Below are 18,397 nucleotides of genomic sequence, written 5' to 3'. Positions count from 1 at the left end.
CCGCGGATGGAGTCGGTCTTGTCCTTTTTGGCTGACGCCCTTTATGTTATGGTCAGAGCTTCGGCTAAACAAATGGCTGTAGCAGTGGCGGCTCGCCGCACTCTTTGGCTACGACATTAGGTGGCGGACATGGCCTCTAAGCAAAGGTTGGTGAAGTTGCCCTTTCAAGGCCTTCTCCTGTTTGGTGAGGAGCTGGAAAACATTGTTTTTTTTTGAAAATTTCTTTATTGTAATATGAAGTCAACCATAAACCATATTACAGTATTTGCAAACAAACAGACAATATCCTTCAACATTAAGATCCAAACAGGTGAACTATACCCTATAGCACTGCATAGTTAAACTTCATAACTTTTTGTTTCCCCCCGTTTAGTCCCCTACCCCCGTGGAGTACCCCCCCTACCCCCTTCCCCCTGCCCCTCCCTTCTAATCCCAGCACTTATCCTGAATTGCCTGTTTCAAAGCCCTGTTTTGAGAACAAGGAGAGCGCCCGTCTCCAAATATCTCGGTACTGCCGCTTGCCCAGAGACACAGCACCCTTGTATGCTTGTAGCACCCAATTCGCCATTTCGCTCATGCTGGCCTTCCACGTGTCCAAAAGTGGGGGTTCTGCAGCAACCCAAACTTGCAAAATGCATTTTTTGATTAATACCATTGCTAACAAAATAAATGTTCTCTGCGCCGCCCCCAACCCCTGCTCTTTAAGTGAATCCCCACACCCCATTAATGTGACTGAATACCTCCACTCCAATGTGCGTTGTAAGATGTCCTCAAGAGCACTCAGTGCCCCACACCATAATACATGCAAAGAGGGACATTCCATAAATGAGTGTACAAATGTACCCACTCCCTGCCCACACTTATTGCAAGTTGCATCATCCCACATCCCTACTTTCTTCCCCCTCTCTTTAGTGATGTGGACTCGGTAAAGAATTCTATACTGTATGTCTTGTAAAGAGGCATTTGGGGTTAATGTGTGTAGGTTTCCAAAGACTGCTCCTAAGCGGTCCACTGAAATTTCCTCGACCACGTCCCGGCTCCACAGTTCCGCCAGCCCGACAAGATGCTGCCCTTTCAGATTGTCCCTGATCACTTGACTCCACCGTGCAAGCCCATTACAGCGGGATGGCATCTGTAAAAATATTTGATCTAATGTGGTAAAACGTGTCACTACTCGACTCCTACGTTCTGCACTCAAAACATAATCCCGCACCTGGAGATATGCAAAGAATTGACAACCCGGAATCTGCAACTCGTTTTTAACCGTCTCAAAAGTGGGAAACGCATCTTCCCCCTCCTTCCTGAATTGGCCTATGAATCTACATCCCTTCTCTCGCCATGTTTGAAAAACCGACACTCCCTCTCCTGCCGGAAAGGCCAGGTTCCCCACTAGCGGCATAAAAGGGCTAACCCCTGTAACCACTCCACCCTGTCCTCTCCACCACCGCCAGGCCCTCTGTAAGGCCGCCACGTATGGATTCTCCACTATCTTTCTAGCTCCTTGCACTGCCCAAGATTCTAAGACAGTAAACGAGTCATTTGGCCTACACCAGCTCTCCCAAAAACCCGACATTGCATAAAAGCCCTCTCCGGATGTCAATTCATGAATCCACCGCAGCAGCGCTGCCACATTATATATGCGCAGGTCTGGTAATCTGAGACCTCCCTGTCGTCTCTCACGAATAAGCTTCCCAAATGCTATCCGAGGTCGCTTGGCATGCCATATAAACGTGCTAACCACGCTGCGATACAAATTTTCTTCCCTTTTCCGCACCCACAAGGGGAGCATTTGCAACGGATATAAAAGCTTAGGCAACACCACCATCTTGACCAAAGCAACTCGCCCCAAAAAATTCAAAGGCAGATCAATCCAGTTACGACACAACTTTTTCGTCTCTTCCAGTCTATCTTTCACATTCCTCTTATACACCCAGGACTGATCTGCCCCCAAATATATTCCGAGATACTTAATCCCTCCCACTGCCCACTTTAGGGGGAAATCACCCAACACTGTACTGGCACATGGTTCGCTGATGGGCAACGCCTCTGACTTGCCAAAATTGATGCTGAGACCCGCGAACTCCCCGAATCTCTTAATGATATTCATAGTTATTGGAAGCGTGCGCGTCGCCTCGCTCAACATCAGCAACATATCATCTGCATATAAATTTATTCTGTACTCTTCACCCCCCACTATTACACCCTTCAACTCAGCCTCCTGTCTTATTCTGGCTGCCAGCGGTTCCAAAGACAGAATAAACAACAATGGGGATAACGGGCAGCCCTGCCTGGTCCCTCCCTTTAACGGGAAGGTCTCAGTGAGAGCATCATTGATAATAATTTGAGCAGTTGGGTTACTGTACAGAGCCTGAATCCATTCCAGAAAACCGCCCTGGATGCCGAAACGCCTCAATATCCAAAACAGATATTTCCATACCACCTTATCAAAGGCTTTCTCGGCATCCAGGCTGGCCAGCAACGCATCTCCTGCTCGCCCCCGCCCCTCATACAGAGCTCGACCCACTTTCAGGATATTAGCCGACGCGAATCTGCCTCTTACGAATCCCACTTGGTCCGAATGGACCAGGCACGGGATTACGCGTCCCAACCTCTCTGCCAACACTGCCGCTAGTAGTTTGACATCTTGATTCAACAACGAGATCGGTCTATAAGAACCTACCAGCTCTTCATCTTTCCCCGGCTTCGGGAGAACCACAATGTGAGCATGATTTAAAACTGGGCCCATAATGCCCGTATCCTTTACTTCATCACACATGGCTATGAAAGGAGATATGAGCAAATCTTGCAAAATTTTGTAATATTCCACCCCCAGCCCATCTGGGCCTGGCGCTTTAGCCAACTTCAACCGCTTAATGGCTTGTTGAACCTCCTCCCCCCGAAACGGCTCACTCAGCATTCGCTGTTGGTCCACTGTCAGAGTGGGAAGGTCCACCCCAGCCAGAAAGTCCCTACACTGGTCCTCCGAAAATGTACCCTCCTGATAGAGAGACGCATAATAATTTGTAAATTCCCTTTGAATCGCATCTTGCTCTTTGACTGTCTTTCCCCCTCCATCCCTCACCTTTGCAATAAACTTCTTCCCCCGATGTTGCTTCACCAAGGCTGCCAATAGCTTTCCTGTTTTGTTGCCCCAGCGGTGCAACTTAAATTTATATAGTTTAATATTATATAGCGCTCCAGCATCTAACACTTCCTGTATTTCTTTCCTGCACTTCATGTACAATTGTCTGTTACTCTCGGAAGCGGACCCAATTAGATTCCTACGGGCCTCTCTCAATTTTTCCGTGAGGTCTCTAAACTGCGCCTCCCGGCGTCTCCTCTGTGAAACTGTGTAAGAGATAATCCTACCCCGCAAAACTGCCTTTGCAGCCTCCCAAAATATTCTTGGGCTCCCTGATGAGCCCTCATTATCCGATGCATAATCCAACCAGCTCTGGCGTAAAAAAATTCGAAATTCCCTACTCTGGTACATTGCCGGATTCATCCTCCATCTAGCCGGCCGACCGCCGCTCCCCCACTGCAAATCCGCCCACACCGGAGCGTGATCAGAGACATCTGGTTCGCCAATTCCCGTTTTAATGGTCATCAGGCTTAACGACTGGGACACCAGCAAATAGTCAAGACGCGAGTGAACCCCATGTGGATGTGAAAACAAAAAGTGTAGTCGTGCTCCTCTAGATGTTGAAAGCGCCAAATGTCCACTAGCCCCAATTTCCCCATTACCAAATTCACCCCTCTCTCATCATGGTCTTTCCCCACCTTCTTTGGGGGCTTGCAATCTATGGTGGGATCGCTGGTTATATTAAAATCTCCTCCCACAATTAGCTGGTATTCATCAAATGGTATTAGTTTAGCGATCATTGTAGTGAAAAATTTGTGTGTATAAACATTGGGCGCATACACACTGCAGAATCCCACCTTAACACCCTGCAAAGAACCTGCCACTATCACAAATCTTCCCTCTTCATCTTGGTACATTTTATGCAGGCTGAACGCCACTGACTTGCGAATCAAAATGGCAACACCACGCTGCCTTCCATTATAAGCTGCAAAATAAATGTCCCCCACCCAATCCCTCTTTAATTTAAAATGTTCTTGTTTACTTAGATGTGTCTCCTGTATCAATGCTACGTCAGCTTTCTGTCTCTTTAATGCCTGCAGAATTTTTTTACGTTTGATAGGGGAATGTACACCATCAACATTCAACGTTACTATTTTTAAATTAGCCAGCATCCAATCTAAAGCGTCCAAAAATCACTGTCATACCCTGTTGTAGTTTCCCGGGAGCCTCCCAGCCCAGCTCCCAGTACTCTCGTTCTTCCAGCCAATATTGTCCATCATCTCCAGCCATGCTCTCCCCTCTCCTGTTCCCTTGTTCCCCATAATTCCTATTATACGAATCCAGGATCCTACCTACCCTCTCCCACCCTCCTCCCACCCTCCACCCACCCACTCCCAACTCTTCCCCTTCCTCCCGTCTCCCTTCTTTAACCTCAGTGCCCCCCCAACCCCCCCCCCAATCCAAGCATCCCCCCCCCCCCGTGTGCACAACAATTTCCTTCACACTCTCCCCCCCTTTCACACCACCAACTCTCCCGAACTCCTTTACCGGCACTCTCTCAACCATTCCCCGTACCAGCCCCCCAAGTACCTCCCTCCGTATTAAAACAGTTATACAAAACATCCCCCAGGTTCCCAACATTGTAGTTTCAGTAACTTAAAAGGGGCAACCATTAACAGTGGAAAAATAACTTATCATATCACTTTGAGACTGCTTGTAGTACTGTCCAACAGTTAAAATACTCGATTCCCGCAAGAATGTAGGTCCCTGCGTCCTTCATCACAACATCCTCGCCCACCACAAGTTAACAAGCTCGCAGACCTCATTATCCAGACTCGTGCTCTCCCCGTCCAACTCCATCAGACCTTCTAGCTGGAACAAATATCCTTAATCCAGTTCTTGTATTCCTCTCCTCATTACAGTCTCTCTACAAATGCTTCTAATTCCGCAGGCTCAGTGAAGTACAGGGATTTATTGTCGTGAAGGACCCTGACTTTTGCTGGGTACAGCAAGGCAAACCGTACTCCCTTGTCATACAGTCTTTTGCAGTGGCGCCCCATCTGCTTCCGCTGGTCCGACACCAAAGCAGAGTAGTCCTGGAAAAGCAAGATTGTGTTCCCCTCATATTCCAGCCTTGGCTTACTTCTATACTTCTGCAGAAGTGCTTCTTTTTCCTTATAGTTTAAGATTCTTGCCAGAACCTGTCGCGGCCTTGTTTCATTGGCTCTTACAGCTCCCACTCTATGAACCCTCTCTACCTGCAGAGGAGATCCCTCCAGCTCCAGGCCCAACTGTGTGGGAAGCCAGTGCTCCACTAACTTTCGAAGATCCGCTGCTTTCACTGATTCCGGGACTCCCACAATCCTCAAGTTGTTCCGCCTGCTCCGATTTTCTAGATCCTCTGCCTTCTGTATTAGTTGTTCGCATCGCCGTTCCAGCACTTCCACTCTGCTTGTTGTGCTCGCCGCCACATCTTCACACTGCGAAATGCGATCTTCCGCGTGCTGGAGACGCGTGCCCTGGCGCTCCAATGTTTCTTGAATCTGATCCACCGATGCCTGCAGCTTCGACAGCTTCTCCTCCAACACAGCAGAGATCTGCTGTGCCAGATCCCTCGCCATATCAGACGGTAACATTCCTGTCACCATCGGCTCCGGGGCCGCCGCCATCTTGCTATGCACTGCTCGAGCACTCGTTTTGCCCCGCGGAGTCTTAGCGGGCATAACCAACGTGCCGCCCCACCAAAGAAGGTACGGCGATCTTTCCTTTCACCGCTCTCACTTTTTTTAAAATTCCAGCTCTGCTACTTGGGGTTCGCTACGGGGTCTTTGCGGGTGAATTTATCAAGTTTTTGAGCGCGGAGGTCGGAGCCGGTTTTCAGGGCACCCGCTCAGCTCCACGTCATCACGTGACTCCCGGAAAACATTGTTAAAGGCCTGGGGGATTCCAAACCTCAGCGCTTGCCCGAAGATAGGCTGAAGCCTTCCTCTAAGGGTCAGGCGGTCCGCTCCTCTTACAGACCTCGCTTCCATGAAGCTAGAAGGTACTGCCCGGGGTGTTCTGCTGGGTTCACTTCTCGTGCCTGCTTTCAGCAGAGAAACTCCTTTCGCTCGGACAAACGTTCCGCAGCTGCCGGTTCACGGCCTGGAGTTCAGGGGCGACCCTCTCAATGAGGGTGCGCCGGCCCCCTCCTCGTTTCCTGTCATCGGAGGAAGACTTTCCCTCTTTTTCAAGGAGTGGGCCAAAATCTCCGCAGATCAGTGGGTCTTGGACCTGATCACAGACGGATACCGAATAGAATTCGATGCCCCGGTGAGAGACGTGTTTGTGGAGTCCCGATGCGGTTCTGCTGCCAAATGGGCGGCGGTAGAGGAGACTTTGCTCAGTCTGTGCCAGATAGGGGCTGTGACCCCGGTGCCTCCCGCCGAACAAGACCTAGGCCGCTACTCCATTTACTTTGTGGTGCCACAAAAAGGCGGGTCTTTTCGCCCGATCCTGGACTTAAAAGAGCTAAACAAGTCCTTAAGGGTGCGGCATTTTCACATGGAAACCCTGCGCTCCGTCATTGCGGCGGTACAGCCAGGAGAGTTTCTCACGTGTCTGGACGGACCTGAAAGAAGCTTACTTGCACATACCAATTTGGCCCCCGCACCAGAAGTTTCTGCAGTTTGCGGTGTTGGGGAAACATTTCCAGTTTCGGGCCTTGCCTTTTGGCCTCGCCACAGCTCCCCGAACCTTCTCCAAGGTAATGGTGGTAGTAGCTGCCTTTCTCAGGCGAGAGGGTATCCGGGTTCACCCGTACCTAGACGACTGGCTCATCAGAACAGACTCAGAAAAAGAGAGTCATCTAACTACAGTCAGAGTGGTTTCAGTCCTTCAAACTCTGGGCTGGGTCGTCAATATGGCCAAAAGTTACCTGACCTCCTCGCAATCTCTAGAATATTTGGGGGCCAGGTTCGACACAGCCTCGGTGCAAGCTTCAGAATCAGGTCCGTTTGCTCCTGAGGATGCCCCGCCCGCGAGCTTGGGGCATTTTCCAGCTGTTGGGATAGATGACGGCCACCTTGGATGTGGTGCCATGGGCGAGAGCACACCTGAGACCTCTACAGTTGTTGCGTTCTCGAGGGCCTAGGCATTCTGTCAGGTCCTCGAGGCAGGACTGGAGTACATGAGCCCTTGGGCCACTGCCGAGGAGCGGCAGCGGCAGGCAAGACCACCTCGGGACTGGAAACACAGAAGAGCAGTACTGGAACTCTGGACTGGAGTAGTACAAGGCAGGCAACTAGAACAGATGAGACAGGAACAGCTTCACCTGCACCTAGCCACCGTTCCTCCGAAGTTGAGCTCTGAAGTGCAGGCGGCCGGCAGGACTTGCAGGATAAGGCAGGAACTGAAGATCCAGAGGACCCACCCTGGGTCTGGGATACACGAGGGCGACAGGGCACGGAACTAGACTCAGACAGTGTGCTGCTGCACAGCCACTAGCAAGACCCAGAAGACAGACCAAGGAACACAAGGCGTACAGAAGCATGGTTCAGGATATGCACACAGGATATACAAGCAGGGTTCAGGATAGACACTCAAGATATATGTTAGCTAGGCAGAGCGGAAAACCGGATAACACTAGCTAGCCAGAACCAGGGTTCAGGATATACAAGCAGGGTTCAGGAATAGCAGGGGTCAAGGCAGACAGCGAGTAGGGAGAGGAAACCAGGAATAGCGGCCAAGGGTCTTGGCAGGCAACAGAGCAAACAGAGTAAACCAGGAATATCAAGCCAAGGGTCTGAAGCCACAGCCGTTCCACCCACCGACTGGGAACTCACAAAGGCTGAGGCTTCAAGTGCAGACAGAGAACAAACACGGACAGCGGCTTCACCCCAAACACAGGGTAAGCCAGGAACAGAGGCTTCACCCCAAACACAGGGCAAGCCAGGAACAGAGGCTTCACCCCAAACACAGGGCAAGCTAGGAACAGAGGCTTCACCCCCAACCACAGGGTAAGCCAGGAAGGACCCACAGACACAGAAAGAAGCTGGGCTGGAACCCAGAGAGAGGCTAAGCAGTAGTGCAACAGACACTTACTGACCTGACCTGGCCTGGCCTAAGCGCATTACACCAATGCAAAGGCCCCGACTGCAAGCACAGCACTTCCTTATGAAGGCTCTCACTGATGAGTCACCAGCAGTAGGGCAGAAGCAGGAAGTACACAGATCCCAAAGAGAGGCTTCACACACAGGAAGTGAGCCCACAGGAAAGACAAGCAGGAGCCATCTTGGAAGCTGGCACAGAGCCGGTGGCAGCCATCTTAGATGCTGGCTCCCTAGAGAGGCATAGCCCACACAGGTGAGGTCTAGTGAAGCAATCAGGTTCATGCTGGAAGCAGCCAGCACACCAGGACAGAGACAAGACTAACACAAACACAGACAGAAGCCAGCAGAGCTGCTGACCCCCAGAAAGAAGGTAAGGCTGGGGGTGGTCACGGCCACAGACGTGACAACAGTATTCTCTACTTCAACGATGGTCTCCAGTATCTCAGGATTATCAGTGCAGACTTTCTTGGCTCCCTGCGGCCCGCCTCAGTATGGAGTGGTGGCTCTCGGACAGCATGTTGCGGCGGGGAATGCCGCTGGCGCTCCCCGATTGGTGCCTAGTGGTGACAGATGCCAGCCTGAAGGGCTGGGGCGCACATTGCCAGGGGAAACATGCCCAGGGTCTGTGGACACCCGACGAGTCGGAGTGGTCTATCAACCGCCTGGAGTTGAAAGCAGTGTTTCTGGCTCTTCTGGCCTTTCAAGTGACCCTGGAAGGTTTGGCTGTCCGAGTGATGTCGGACAACACGACAGCAGTGGCCTACATAAATCGACAAGGCGGCACTCAGTGCAGAGCTCCAGCCGCGCAGGCCGAACAAATTTGCCACTGGGCCGAGCTGCATCTACAGGCCCTGTCAGCAGCTCACATTGCAGGTCAGAGCAACGTGCAAGCCGACTATCTAAGCAGGCATCAGATTGATCCAGCGGAGTGGGAACTAGCAGACGATGTATTCCTGCAGATATGTGCCAAATGAGGCAAGCCAGTGATGGATCTTATGGCGACCAGTTCCAATGCCAAAGTCACGTGCTTCTTCAGCAGACGGAGGGATTCTGGCTCTGCCGGGTTGGATGCCTTGGCTCAACCCTGGCCCCTGGGCTTGCTGTATGTCTTCCCTCCGTGGCCCTTGATAGGGCGAGTGCTCCTGCGGATTCGGCTGCATCCAAGAGAAGTGGTGCTCATCACCCCGGATTGGCCCAGGAGGCCTTGGTATGCGGACCTCCGACAGATGCTGTTCGAGGCTCCCTTTCTGTTACCTCTGGTCCTGCACCTGTTGTCACAGGGTCCGGTGGCCATGGAGGACGCCTGCTGCTTTGGTCTTATGGCTTGGCGATTTGAGAGGGCGCAATTGAGAGACAAAGGCTACTCAAATACGGTAATTTCCACTCTCCTGCAGGCCCATAAGCGCTCCACGTCCGTGGCTTATGCCAGGATTTGGCGCCAGTTTGAAGTCTGGTGTGTTTCAAGAGCGCTTTCTCTGTTGCGGGCTCCTGTCTCGACGATTCTGGACTTTTTGCAGGATGGTGTACACAAAGGCTTGGCCTATAATTCCCTGCGGGTGCAAGTGGCAGCATTGGCCTCCTTGCGTGGCAAGGTTGAAGGCGTGTCCTTAGCTGCGCATCCAGATGTGGCACGGTTTCTTCGAGAGGTGCTTTGGCTCCGTCCTCCCGTGCAGGCACCTTGTCCAGCTTGGAACCTGGGGTTAGTTTTGAAGGCCCTTCAGGGGGCTCCCTTTGAACTGCTTCGGCGCGCTTCAGAGAAAGATTTGACACTGAAGGCCGTCTTTTTAGTGGCCATTACCTCGGTGAGACGGGTGTCAGAGCTCCAGGCGCTGTCCTGTACAGACCCTTTTCTGCAATTCTCAGAGTCAGGGGTCACGGTTCGGACCGTGCTTTCCTTCATGCCTAAGGTGGTTTCAGCGTTTCACCTAAACCAGCCTGTTTTTCTTTCCTCCTTTGTTGAGGAGGAGTTTCCAGAATCATTTGGGCAGTTGCACCTTTTGGATGTGCGCAGGACTCTGTTGCAGTATCTGCGAATTACAAATTCTTTCAGGACCTCTGATCATCTTTTTGTGCTGTTTGCAGGTCCTCGCAGAGGGTCTTCAGCGTCTAAAGCCACTATTGCCCGTTGGCTCAAAGAAGCTATCTTTTCAGCATATCTGCTGTCTGGCCGGGCTCCGCCTGAAGTCTTTAAGGCACATTCCACAAGAGCAATTTCCTCTTCCTGGGCAGAAACTGGAGCACTATCTCTTCATGAGATTTGCAGTGCTGCAACATGGACTTCTAAGCTCTCTTTCATCCGGCATTACAGGCTGGATGTGGCTGCCAGGAGGGATGCGTGTTTTGGAGCACAAGTGCTAGCGCGTGGTGTGGCTTGTTCCCACCCTATTTAGGGATTGCTTTGTTACATCCCATACGTAATGGCATCATCTGCTTGATGACAAGGAAGGGAAAATTAGGTTCTTACCACGATAATTTTCTTTCCTTTAGTCATAGCAGATGAAGCCATGAGCCCTCCCTGTATGATTGTCTGTATTGCAGTGATTCTGATTTCAGGTGCTGTTCTTGTTCCCTGAAGTTATATTCCTTCCTTGGGGAGTCGGAAAACAGTCTTCAGGATTCTTGTTACAGTTATAGGAGGATGAGTTCATTCCCTCCAGTTCATGTTTTGGGAGGATGAGTTTATTCCCTCTAGGAAGATGCAAGTATTCCCTCCGTTTATACAAAGTGGAGGACGAGTTTATTCCCTCCAGGAGGATGAGTTCATTCCCTCCTTTTTTTGAGTTCATGCCCTTGTTATGGGGCCATCGTTCGCTGTGAGGAAAGTTCATGTTATTCCCATTGCGGTTTGCCATACTGCTTTGGAAGCTTCAAATACTGAAGAGGCAGTGGAGCTAGCTAGCCATGAGGCACTGTGAAAAGTTTAGTGCTCTCTATCTCCCCCTGCTGGTTGATGGACACAACCCATACGTAATGGCTTCATCTGCTATGACTAAAGGAAAGAAAATTATCGTGGTAAAAACCTAATTTTCCCTTCTCCAACACAAATCCATGCAATCTCACAGGACCAATAGTAAAGATCTACTCCCTTAAAACTAAAAATATCTGAATGGAGAGACAGGGAAGAAATCCTGTCTCTACCAGATCTAAACAAAATGTCCACACCTATATTAACCATGTCTCACTAGTATAGAAGCTGGGAGAAACTGAGGGAACATTTCTATAGAAGTACTGTAGCTTTATAATCACACTCCTCTCTACTCTGTCACTTGGTATGTCCCTGCTGCAAGGTGCATGCGTTTCATTTAATAGTGAATCCCAGAGGGTCTCTGCACCAGTGTATGTAAGTATTGCCATACTGGGACAGAAGATCCATCAAGCCCAGCATCCTGTTTCCAACAGTGGCCAATCCAGGTTCCAGGTACCTGGCAAGATCCCAAAACAGTACAATACATTTTATGCTGCTTATCCTACTACTACTACTACTATTTAGCATTTCTATAGCGCTACAAGGCATACGCAGCGCTGCACAAACATAGAAGAAAGACAGTCCCTGCTCAAAGAGCTTACAATCTAATAGACAAAAAATAAATTAAGTAAGCAAATCAAATCAATTAATGTGAACGGGAAGGAAGAGAGGAGGGTAGGTGGAGGCGAGTGGTTACGAGTCAAAAGCAATGTTAAAGAGGTGGGCTTTCAGTCTAGATTTAAAGGTGGCCAAGGATGGGGCAAGACGTAGGGGCTCAGGAAGTTTATTCCAGGCGTAGGGTGCAGCGAGACAGAAGGCGTGAAGTCTGGAGTTGGCAGTAGTGGAGAAGGGAACAGATAAGAAGGATTTATCCATGGAGCGGAGTGCACGGGTGTAGGGAAGGATGAGTGTGGAGAGATACTGGGGAGCAGCAGAGTGAGTACATTTATAGGTTAGTAGAAGTTTGAACAGGATGCGAAAACGGATAGGGAGCCAGTGAAGGGTCTTGAGGAGAGAGGTAGTATGAGTAAAGCGACCCTGGCGGAAGATGAGACGGGCAGCAGAGTTTTGAAACGACTGGAGAGGGAAGAGGTGACTAAGTGGGAGGCCAGCAAGAAGCAGATTGCAGTAGTCTAAACGAGAGGTGACAAGGGTGTGGATGAGGGTTTTGGTAGAGTGCTCGGAAAGAAAGGGGCGGATTTTACGGATGTTGTAAAGAAAGAAACGACAGGTCTTGGCAATCTGCTAGATATGAGCAGAGAAGGAGAGAGAAGAGTCAAAGATGACCCCAAGGTTTCGAGCTGAGGAGACAGGGAGAATGAGAGAACCATCAACAGAAATAGAAAACGGGGGGGAGCGGGGAGGTGGGTTTGGTGGGGGGGGGGGGAATGAGAAGCTCGGTTTTGGTCATATTTAATTTCAGGTGGCGTTGAGACATCCAGACAGCAATGTCAGACAAGCACGCTGAAACTTTGGTTTGGATGCAAGGTGAGATATCAGGGGTAGAAAGGTAGATTTGGGAGTCATCAGCATAGAGATGGTAGGAAAAGCCATGGGATGAGATTAATGAACCAAGGGAAGAAGTGTAGATAGAAAAGAGGAGGGGACCAAGCACAGAACCCTTAGGTACGCCGACAGGCAGAGGGATAGAAGTAGAAGAGGATCCACCAGAGTGAACACTAAAGGTGCGGAGGGAGAGGTAGGAAGAGAACCAGGAAAGGACAGAGCCCTGGAATCCAAGTGAGGACAGGGTATCAAGAAGTATGCTGTGATCGACAGTGTCAAAAGCAGCGGAAAGATCAAGAAGAATGAGGATGGAATATTGACCTCTGGATTTAGCCAGTAATAGGTCATTGGAGACTTTAGTAAGCGCAGTTTCGGTTGAATGGAGAGGGCGAAAACCAGATTGTAGTGGGTCAAGAATAGCATGTGAGGAGAGAAAATCAAGGCAACGGCGGTGAACAGCACGTTCAAGTAATTTGGAGAGAAAAGGAAGGAGGGAGATGGGTCTGTAATTAGAGGGACAAGTAGGGTCGAGTGAAGGCTTCTTAAGGAGAGGTGTGACCACAGCATGTTTAAAGGCAGCAGGGACAGTCGCAGTGGAAAGTGAGAGGTTGAGAATGTGACAGATAAAAGGAATAAGAGCAGGAGAGATGGCATTAAGAAGGTGGGTGGGAATGGGATCAGAGGAACAGGTGGTACATTTTGAGGAAGAAAGAAGTGTAGTTTCCTCAATAGTAACTTCAGGAAAGGAGGAAAGGGAATGAGGGGAAGGAGAGACAGGGGAACAGACTAGTGGAGGAAGAGGTGGTGAGGTAGAGAAAGCAAGGTTTATCTTTTGAACCTTGTTGTGAAAGAATTCAGCAAGGGTCTGAGGAGATAATGAAGGGGGAGTTGGGGGAGGGGGCACCTTGAGGAGAGAGTTCAATGTGGTGAAGAGAAGTCGAGGATTAGAGCCAAGAGAGTTGGTCAGTTGGATATAATAATCCTGTTTGGCACGTAAAAGAGCAGATTGGAAGGAGGTCAGCATGAACTTAAAGTGTAAGAAATCAGCAAGGGCCCGAGATTTCCGCCAGAGGCGTTTGGTGGAGCGGGTACAGGAACGTAGGTAGCGGATATTAGAAGTCAGCCAAGGTTGGGGTTTTGTACGCCTTACAGGGCGGGTCATCAAAGGTGCAAGAGTGTCTAAGGCAGAGGATATAGAGTATTGTTGTATCCTAGAAATAAGTAAATAATGGAGAATACACAAACTAGTTCACATGTATCTAACTGTTAATTTGATAAGAGGGGGAGAAAAAGCCTCATAATTTCACAAGGGAAGTGTATGACAAATCACAGTCAACGCTCAATGTCTGGGTGACTACCCTTTTGTGCTTAATGTAATCATAGGCAAAAAACCCCTCCTTCCAAATAGTTTTTAAAAATTATATCTTTTCAATATTTTTTCAATTATGCTTTTTATCCAATTTTAAGGGCGGTGAATAATCAACTACAACGTATGATCACTTAGCTTTGCGTTCAGCTATTGTTGGCAAAGGAAGGATACCTGGGATTTAGAGCGGCAGAGGGAAGCATTAGAACAGTATCTCGTACTTATGAGTTGGAGTGAGTGAATTGGCTGAGTTCTGCCACATATTTTTTACATTTCTAATGGGTGCATGACTTCTTTTTTTTCTTTTATATATCTAACATACCTTCGGTTTGTCTCTTTCTAGGTATGTTTAACCTTCTGCCCCCAAGACATTTTGATGAAGGTTGATCACATATGCCACAAGCATGCTATCAAATTCTTTTCTGGTGATGTTTTTGGCTACCATGGCTATATGTTCGCCAACCTAGGGGACCATGAGTTTGTTGAGTAAGTAAATTCTCTGCATGTAAGGATGCTTCTTTTGGTTACTAAACCTGCAGTTGCTGAAGCAAACTGGCTGGATGGACAGAACTGTGTGGTTATACAGTACTGAAAAACTTTGGACCAATGCCCAGTGCTTGGTCATCTGATGGAAATGTGTTGGCAGTTTGAACTACCACAGACCTGTCTTTTAAGCTGACTTCTGATATCCTCCTTTAACCTCTTCAGAGAAAAGATGAAAGTTAACAAAGTGAATCAAGAATTAGAAGATGGACCAGAAGCCAAAAAAGTGAAACTTGATTCCACAGAGACCACAATGGTGAAAAAGGTATGTTTTTAAAGTGTGTGACACGCTTATCTCTCTGTAACTAACCAGCATGATTTTTATCTCGCTTGATGAATCTTGTTTAGGAATTCCTAGTGGTTAAACTTTATAGTTATAGGAAAGTATTTTTTTTTCAGCGCCTTCTAAAATGACATGAAAATGCATACCCTTACACTTTCTACTGAAATGCAAGTTATGCAATTACTCCAGTGTTAATTCACTGACTGGAGGAAAAAAGCTTTCCGATGCTCAGCCCACTGTCTATATTATAGACTTATTGTTTGCTGGGTGAACTTCCTCAACAGGCTTAAAAACAAAACAAAACTGATTTTTCTTATTTGTGCTTAACTTATATTTAATAAATCTGATATTTTTTCATACAACCTGCAGCATGCATTTGTTTCCTTTTTCAATATAAATGATTCATATTAGGAATGTTAGTGTTTTCAAATATATTCAATCCAAATGGGACACTTATCTGTATACGTTTCTCAGGTTTGGGGTTTGCCAGTGTTATGACTTGGAGGACCACAGCACTGGGCCCCTGACACCAGGAGCAGATTTATTCCAATCCTGAAATCCCAGTTTCTATAAACAAGGTTGTTGTTGGTTATTTTGGACAGTTATAGCCTATCCATTGAGCAGTGTTGTGCATGTAGACTTGTGAGGCCTGTTAGAGCAACAAGCTTGACATGAGAGACTGTTGGCCTGAGTATATATTTTTTAAAGTCAGGTTCATGGTGCTGGCTAGTGCCTACTGCAGGCTTTTTGCTCCCACTGTTGGGTGCTGAATATCGCATGTAACCAGTTATCCAAGTTTTCAAGTTTTTTTTTTTTTAAGATTTGATATACCACACTTAGGGATCCATCTAGGTGGTTTACAATTAAAATTATAATAGAATAGAAAGGAACTAAAATTTAACAGAGCAGCAAAGGAAGTAATAAGGGATGAGTGAAAGACATGAAGTAGGTCAAAGTTAGGAAACGATAGGAATGAACATAAAGATGAAAGTGTCAGATTCATTTCCTACTGCGGCCATGTTTTTGTTGTCTCTGTAAACCCGGAAATTCAGTGCAGAGTCCAGATGTGGCCCGGTTTTGAATTTCCGGGGATGACACTGGCAGTGGTCAGCAAAATACCGAGTGTTGCTGGTTGAGTATTAGGCGTGGAATTGAAAAAGGAGTGGGATATAGTCTTGGAGCATTCTTTTTGCCTCAGTTTATAGAATATCTGTCCAAAAAGATAGAAACCAAGCATTAAGCACCTCAGCTTAGGAACAGTGCAAGGTCAATAAGTGTCCTAGGCAACCTTTCAGCTTTGAACCTCCTTCTACCTGAGAATCTGATTATTAAACTGAATAGTCCTGGTAACTCTAGCACTACCCCTCCCAGAGCAATTCTTGGAAAAATTCATAATTGCACATCGGTGCAAAAATATTAAAATATACATAATGAGGGAAATGCTAAAAATCCACTTGGACTGTTTGAACATTACTACCCTCCCTGCAGCTAAAAGTACACATTAATGGCTCTTTGAGTGGTCAGGACCTATTGTTTTGCTTTGACTGCAGTTGCTGTTTTCCAATTTCCACTCCCCAGAAACTGCTGCTATGGGCTACTGACAGGAGGATTAAACCTGCTCAGAACTGTAGCTACAACCTTAACCATCTTACTCTGCAGATTTTTTGGGTCACTTTAGTTACCTATAGAAGCCCACATTGAGTTTAAAATTCTTCATTTAGCTTTCAAGCTGATGGATGCAGATTGCCCAGTATTTCTAAACGTTAGGCATGTTGCAGTGTCTAGTCACTAAATTTGAGCTCCCACCAGTCTCATTTACTCGCCTAGTCATCTTGTAAGAAACTTTTTAATACTGTTACCCCTAGTTTGTGGAACGGTCTACCACCCACAATTAGATGTGGAAACCAGCTATCTGAGATTGTGGAAACTGTTAGGTACATGTCACAATGATAGTTCGTAATCTGTTATACTTGCATTTTTGGATCATATTATATAGCATGTAGTAATTGAGGCCATTTAAAGTTATCTCTATGTAAACCACCCAGAGCTAAAGATTGAGGTGGTATTCAAAATTTCCATTGTCTATATACTGTACAAATCAAGAAGATGTAATTATAGCAAGCTGACAAACTAAAGAGTAAGAAATAACCAGTACTGGATGGTATTCACACCAGAGTTCAGAAAAAAAATAAAAACATGAAATTACTAACTTGTTACTAGTAATTTAAAACAGCCACAGTACCTGAGGACTGGAGAGTGGCCAGTGTAATGCCAATTTTTAAAAAGGGCTCTAAGGCTGATCCAGGAAACTACAGACTGATGAGCCTGGTGTTTGATTCTGAGCAAAATGGTAGAAGTTTAAAAAAAAAAAAAGTTACTGACTATATATATATTCATGGGGATTAGCAAAGAAATTTTGCCGCATCAATTTATTACATTTTTATAAAGATGTAAAATGTGGATATTGGTGTGCTGATTGACCTAGTATATTTTGATTTTCCGAAGATATTTTCTCAGGTAATTAAGTTAGGCAATGGACTGGAAATTGGCTGAAAAGGCCAGAAATTGAGAGTAGAACAAAATGGTCAGTAGTGGAGTGTACTTGCAAATAAATCAAATGATCAGAGATCCTAATTCTAGCTCAAAGCAGAAGCTAGAAACTGATGTGCAAAAAGGAAAAAGGAGCAAGCAGACATCCTGAAAACACACTGCTTATGCAGAAGGCTGGTTTTGGCTTTGCCTAAATTCTTGAAGGCTTACTTTATTTATTTACCGCCTTTTTGAAGGAATTCACTCAAGGCAGTGTACAGTAAGAATAGATCAAACTTCCATATCATCAAGCTGATCAATCCATAGACTGGTGGGTTGTGTCCATCTACCAGCAGGTGGAGATAGAGAGCAAACTTTTGCCTCCCTATATGTGGTCATGTGCTGCCGGAAACTCCTCAGTATGTTCTCTATCTCAGCAGGTGGTGGTCACACACAGCAGCAGCTCTGGCTAGGCCTCCAAGCCTAATCCTTAGGTTTTGTTGAGGCCTGGGGTTGAGGGCTCTTTTGAGCAAGTGCAAACCTGGTGGTGCCAGGTCCCTCCTTTTCTCCCCCCTCCCGCTGGCTCCGTTTAAAAAAAAAAAAAAAAAAAAAAAAAAAAATTTTAAACGTCTTTAAAGGCGTTTAATTCGACGTTTCTTTAAACGTTCATTGCAGCTACTCACTGGGACACCAGTTCGTTACAGCTCGGAGCGGCAAGCAGGTAATTTTACCTTTCTATAGCGGGCAGGGGGTTCCCCGATTCTTCTCCTCGTGGCATATGGCGTCGGAGGGCGAGGGCGCAAAGGGTCGCTCCCCGGATCGCTGGAGCGCTTCTAGAGGGGATGCGGGGGTTTTACAACCTGATTCGCCCTTGATGGGTGACAGTTTAGTGACCGATGAATGTCCCGGTCGTTCCTCCGGCGTGGCGGTTTTTTTCCCGCCATAAACGCCCATCCCCCGCTCCTCGCCTCCGCCATCTTGGCCGGCCACGCGGCTCGGACGGCTTCTTCGTGGGCCGCCCTTGAGGTTGGAG

General features: G+C 47.7%; 1 protein-coding gene across 1 annotated transcript in view; it reads left to right on the top strand.

The window, feature by feature from the left end:
* The window catches only part of LOC115481656 (SUMO-activating enzyme subunit 1-like), a 108,559-nt gene that overhangs the window by 37,585 nt on the left and 52,577 nt on the right, over positions 1–18,397 (top strand). Inside the window, exons 3-4 of the mRNA XM_030220980.1 lie at positions 14,353–14,495; positions 14,718–14,817. Of these exons, the coding sequence (XP_030076840.1) occupies positions 14,353–14,495; positions 14,718–14,817 (243 nt within the window). The remainder of the gene's footprint in view (positions 1–14,352; positions 14,496–14,717; positions 14,818–18,397) is intronic.

The sequence above is a fragment of the Microcaecilia unicolor genome, chromosome 1 (genome assembly GCF_901765095.1).
Source record: "Microcaecilia unicolor chromosome 1, aMicUni1.1, whole genome shotgun sequence".
In the NCBI taxonomy this organism is placed as follows: Eukaryota; Metazoa; Chordata; class Amphibia; order Gymnophiona; family Siphonopidae; genus Microcaecilia; species Microcaecilia unicolor.
Note: the sequence above shows the minus strand (reverse complement) of the source record. Positions and strands in the feature narration are given on the sequence as shown.